The sequence below is a fragment of the Zea mays genome, chromosome 6 (assembly GCF_902167145.1).
Source record: "Zea mays cultivar B73 chromosome 6, Zm-B73-REFERENCE-NAM-5.0, whole genome shotgun sequence".
NCBI lineage: Eukaryota > Viridiplantae > Streptophyta > Magnoliopsida > Poales > Poaceae > Zea > Zea mays.
This window is the reverse complement of record NC_050101.1, coordinates 109,516,931-109,522,612: the sequence shown is the minus strand read 5'-3', so window position 1 is coordinate 109,522,612 and position 5,682 is coordinate 109,516,931. Positions and strand designations below refer to the sequence as shown.

General features: G+C 54.1%; 1 protein-coding gene across 1 annotated transcript; it reads left to right on the top strand.

The window, feature by feature from the left end:
• Positions 1 to 606: 606 nt before the first annotated feature.
• Positions 607 to 2,012, top strand: LOC542387 (exopolygalacturonase 1). Its single transcript, NM_001111962.2, has one exon. The coding sequence runs from the start codon at positions 613 to 615 to the stop codon at positions 1,843 to 1,845; it is 1,233 nt and encodes a 410-aa protein (NP_001105432.1). The 5' UTR covers positions 607 to 612; the 3' UTR covers positions 1,846 to 2,012.
• The last annotated feature ends 3,670 nt before the right edge of the window (positions 2,013 to 5,682 follow it).

Genomic DNA, 5,682 nt, shown 5'->3' with positions numbered 1-5,682 from the left:
GGGCTTGCTTGAGCCCATAAAGCGCCTTTGAGAGTTTATAAACATGGTTAGGGTACTCACTATCTTCAAAGCCGAGAGGTTGCTCAACATAGACCTATTCGCCCCATTTGATCACTTTTTTGGTCCTTCAGGATCTAATAGTTATGTATAATTTAGAGTCTCTTGTTTAATGGCCAGATATTTCTAATTAATCTAAGAATTTATGATATTTTTTAATTTTTTATCATGTCTGATGAGAATTAACATAAAGGCTCAATTGGGTCCTGAATTAATAATAGAGTGAAAATTAATCCAGAGGCTCTATTAGAACCTTCAATTAGTAATACCAAGATATATATAAGATAGTAGAGTATAGTTTAAATGTTGGCATTGTTCATTCTTTCTTTTGTTATTTAATTTATGCTTTCCACGGTGGTTAGTGGTTACTTCTGAAGGGTCCAAATAATGCATGAAGAGTTTGAGGACAAGAAGTCTGCCCTAAAAATAGCGATGCAAAGGCATGGTGTCCAAGCCATACATATAGCGCACTAATTTTATCAGCAGAACAATGGTATTTATAGGTCCTAGTGCCCAGGCAACAAGAGACACGAATAAAGCATCGATCACGACAAGATGGCGTGCACAAACAATGCGATGAGAGCCTTGTTCCTCCTGGTCCTCTTCTGCATCGTGCATGGTGAGAAGGAAGAGTCAAAGGGCATCGATGCGAAAGCGTCCGGGCCTGGTGGGTCCTTCGACATCACCAAGTTGGGCGCCTCCGGCAATGGCAAGACAGACAGCACGAAGGCTGTGCAGGAGGCATGGGCATCGGCGTGCGGCGGCACTGGGAAGCAGACAATCCTCATACCCAAGGGTGACTTCCTTGTCGGACAACTCAACTTCACAGGCCCTTGCAAGGGCGACGTGACCATCCAGGTGGATGGCAATCTGCTGGCGACCACGGACCTAAGCCAGTACAAGGACCATGGTAATTGGATCGAGATTCTACGTGTGGATAACCTGGTCATCACCGGCAAGGGAAACCTTGACGGGCAGGGCCCAGCCGTGTGGAGCAAGAACTCCTGCACCAAGAAGTACGACTGCAAGATCCTTCCCAACTCGCTGGTGATGGACTTCGTGAACAACGGGGAGGTGTCCGGGGTCACGCTGCTCAACTCCAAGTTCTTCCACATGAACATGTACCGGTGCAAGGACATGCTGATCAAGGACGTGACCGTGACGGCGCCCGGGGACAGCCCCAACACGGATGGCATCCACATGGGCGACTCATCCGGGATCACGATCACCAACACCGTCATTGGCGTCGGTGACGACTGCATCTCCATCGGCCCCGGGACCTCCAAGGTGAACATCACCGGCGTGACCTGCGGCCCTGGCCACGGCATCAGCATCGGCAGCCTAGGGCGGTACAAGGACGAGAAGGACGTCACGGACATCAACGTCAAGGATTGCACTCTTAAGAAGACGATGTTCGGCGTCCGCATCAAGGCGTACGAGGACGCCGCCTCCGTGCTCACCGTCTCCAAGATCCACTACGAGAATATCAAGATGGAGGACTCAGCCAACCCCATCTTCATCGACATGAAGTACTGCCCCAACAAGTTGTGTACTGCCAACGGCGCCTCCAAGGTCACCGTCAAGGATGTCACCTTCAAGAACATCACCGGCACCTCCTCCACCCCGGAGGCCGTTAGCCTGCTCTGCACTGCCAAGGTCCCATGCACCGGCGTCACCATGGATGACGTCAACGTCGAGTATAGCGGCACCAACAACAAGACCATGGCTATATGCACGAACGCCAAGGGCAGCACCAAGGGTTGCCTCAAGGAGCTTGCATGCTTCTAGACCCTCCATCGACTGACCCATCTCTCTAGTTATAATTTTTCTCTCGTCCTTGCATTGCCCATTAGATGCTATCCATTGGTAACGCACAACAGTAAAACGACAGACATCCGACAGCTATATTATGTTCGACGGTGTAACACCCTGAATTTGAGGGTATAAAATTTCTTCTCCAAATACCAACCAAATTTAGGGGTTACCTCTTGTCTCTCTCTCTCTTTTCCTTTTGATTAAAAGTAAGTGAATTAGGCGAGGGTTTAATTATTTATTTTGTCAAAACTTATGTGAGTCATGAAATGTTGCATCATGTTGAGCCTAAATTATTCTTTTGTTTGATGCACATGTTTGAATTGGTTTGAATTTGAAATTTGGTTTGAGTTTGATTTGAAAACCATAGAGAAATTAAAATAGAAAAGACATTAGAAATTTCAAAAAAAGAAAAGGAAAGCAGCTCAAACCTCCTCCCTCCTTGGCCTTTCGGCCCATCCAGCCCAATTAACCGCCCGCATCCGCTGACAAGCGGGCCCCACCTATCGGCGCCACGCTCGCTCGCCCTCTCCCTCTCTTCTCAGTGGGACCGCCTCGTCAGCACCGCGCGTTCCCTCGCTGACTCGCGACCCCTATTGTCAGACCCATCCCCTCCCCTACAACTGTCGCGCCTGTGCCCATGGCGTGCCCCATGCGGTCAAAGCGTGCCCACGTCCCCACGACCTGCCCATGTCACCCGAGTGCTAGGTGAAGACCCCGAACACTCCCTCAGCTCACCCCTGCCTCACACTCGCTCTTTCCCTACCCTCGCACTCACCCAGCCGCAGCGCCGCCCCCCGCTGTTGCTTCACCTTTCTGCTGTCGCCGCTGGACTTCTGACAGCGCTTTGGCCATGGTGAGCTTTGCCTGAGCTTGGCGCACCGGGAAAACACGGTTGTTTCCCCTTTCCTTAAATCCTCTACCCGATCTGCGCTCTACCTCTCCCCTGCGCAGGTCGGAGCTCGCCGCCGTCGTGATTCTTCAATGTCCGGCCAACCAGAGCCCCATCGCGCCGTGCCAAGCTGCCCGAAGCACCGTATCTGGGTAAGTGACATTCTTGTGTCCCTCTTTTGCGCCAATTCTGCTATGCGTGGGGGATTTCGGCCGACGAAGTTGCCCCTCGCCGCGCCGCAGCATCTTCACGGCGTTCGACCACTACAACCCCTCCCTGAGCCCTAACTTAGGCCTAGAGCACCCCCACCCTCTCCCCGGAGCCTATGCCGACCACAGAGCGCCGGTTTAACCCTCACCGCGACAGGTATTGCTCGCCAGAGTAACCTTGGGTTCGCCCGAGGATCCCCCTCCACCGTCTGCCCATCTTAGTCCTATTCTCGGCACCCAGACCTTGCCATAGTGCTTGCCGAGTCCTCCCCAACCTCTCTGGCTACCCAGACCAACCCCCAGTGCCTTAGAAGCCCCGGTCTGCCTAACCTCCGGCGACTGCGCCGCCGTGTCCGCGGAGAGCACCACCCCTAGCTGACCAGAGGAGACTAAACCCCTCGTGCCGAATTCGAACCACCCAGTCTTGATCTGACGGCCTGAAGTCGTGGATAACAGTTCACGTTGTTTCTGGAACCAGAGCCATCAATCTACAATCCAGTGGCCAACGCGCCCCGTGTCCTCTTCAAACTGCTGACCCATGGGCCCTGTGTGTCAGTGCCTCAACCCACCCGAGCCCACCTATCAAGAGCCTGCGCCCTCGCTCGTTATTCTAATCTGGACCTTTGGTCGGAGATCGGACGGCTAGCGCAACCCCATACCCCTTTGTGTGGCAGTTTTGCTAAAGAGACCCTCGCTTCTTAGAAATCAACCCGCTGTCCCTGGTTTTCACGCGTAGGCCTCTGTAATCTTACGGATTGAACCCTAGACTTCTATTTATTCACAAATTTAGGCCTAATTTTGTATTTTAAACTTCAAAACTTGTTTATTTCATATCTTTTGCATATGAACTTCAAATTGAGTGATTCAAATTGCAAAATGTTCATAGGATTATTCTTTGTCCAAATAAATTATGATCATTCACTGTCTGTACATGTTAATTTTATGCCTAGACTATAGGTTAGTATATGTAATAGTTTGTTTACTAAATAAGAAAATAAAAAGGAAAACCCTAATGGTAATTAGATTTTAACCTTGTGAGATTAATAATATGTAATGTATGAATTTATCCCTGGTATAATTTTGTGTCTCACTAAAATTAGTGGAATTAAAATTATGCAATCCATGGAGATAGATAATATTTAGGGAATCACAAACCACTAGTGTGCCAGTTCACTCTAGCACCTAAGTTGACCTTTTGTGTTTACATTGCTCTGTCAAACTTGTGTCCACTTGGTTTTATATGTTTGGTGTATTTTTCATTTGTCTTTATCCAATTGCATTGAATGCATGATCGCTTTGTGTCGGCGTTTCGAGACAGGGGGGTCCCTAAGCCGACGAGTGAGTGTGCTGCGTGCTACAGCCCAGATGGGTCGAGCGCGTGGGCGAGCGCGAAGGGGGGAGAGGCGAGGTGGCCGGAGTCGAGCGTGAGAGAGGTGGAAGTCCCGCGGCCTTCGTGTTCGTCCCGCGCCCAGGTCGGGTGCGCTTGCAGTAGGGGGGTTACAAGCGTCCACGCGGGTGAGGGAAGCGAGCGGCCCAAGAGAGCGCCTGTCCCGTCCTCGGTCCCGCGCGGCCAACCCTTTCTAAGAAGGCCCTGGTCCTCCCTTTTATAGTCGTAAGGAGAGGATCCAGGTGTACAATGGGGGGTGTAGCAGAGTGTTACGTGTCTAGCGGAGGGAGAGCTAGCGCCCTAGGTACATGCCAATGTGGCAGCCGGAGAGATCTGGGCACCCTGCTGGCGTGATGTCGTGGCTGTCGGAGGTGCGGCGGAGCCTGGCGGAGGGACAGCTGTTGGAGCGGTCGAGTCCCTGCTGACGTCGTCCTGCTTCCGTAAGAGAGCTGGGGGCCGCCGTCGTCGTAGAGCTTGTGGAGCGCCATCATTGCCCCTCCGGCGGAGCTGGCCGGATGGGACGCCGGTCTTGTTCTCCGTGACCCGAGTCGATTCGGGGTAGGATGATGATGGCGCTTCCTGTTGACGTGGCGGTCTGTGCCCTAGGCAGGGCGACGTGGGGGTTCCTCCGAAGCCGAGGTTGAGTCTACCTTCCGTTGCCGTGGCCGAGCCCGAGCCATGGGGTCGGGCGAGGCGGAAGTCGTTCGGCCGAGGCCAGGGCGGAGTCCGAGCCCTGGGGTCGGGCGAGGCGGAGTTTCGTCGTCTTCCGGGTCTTAGCCCGAGTCCGAGCCCTGGGGTCGGGCGGAGCGGAGTTTCGTCGTCTTCCGGGTCTTAGCCTGAGTCCGAGCCCTGGGGTCGGGCGGAGCGGAGTTTCGTCGTCTTCCGGGTCTTAGCCCGAGTCCGAGCCCTGGGGTCGGGCGGAGCGGAGTTCGCCGTCTTCCGGGTCTTAGCCCGAGTCCGAGCCCTGGGGTCGGGCGGAGCGGAGTTCGCCGTCTTCCGGGTCTTAGCCCGAGTCCGAGCCCTGGGGTCGGGCGGAGCGGAGTTCGCCGTCTTCCGGGTCTTAGCCCGAGTCCGAGCCCTGGGGTCGGGCGGAGCGGAGTTCGCCGTCTTCCGGGTCTTAGCCCGAGTCCGAGCCCTGGGGTCGGGCGGAGCGGAGTTCGCCGTCTTCCGGGTCTTAGCCCGAGTCCGAGCCCTGGGGTCGGGCGGGGCGGAGTTCGCCGTGGTGCCTTTGGCAAGGCCTGACTGCCTGTCAGACTCACTCTGTCGAGTGGCACTGCAGTCGGAGTGGCGCAGGCGGCGCTGTCCTTCTGTCAGACTGGCCAGTG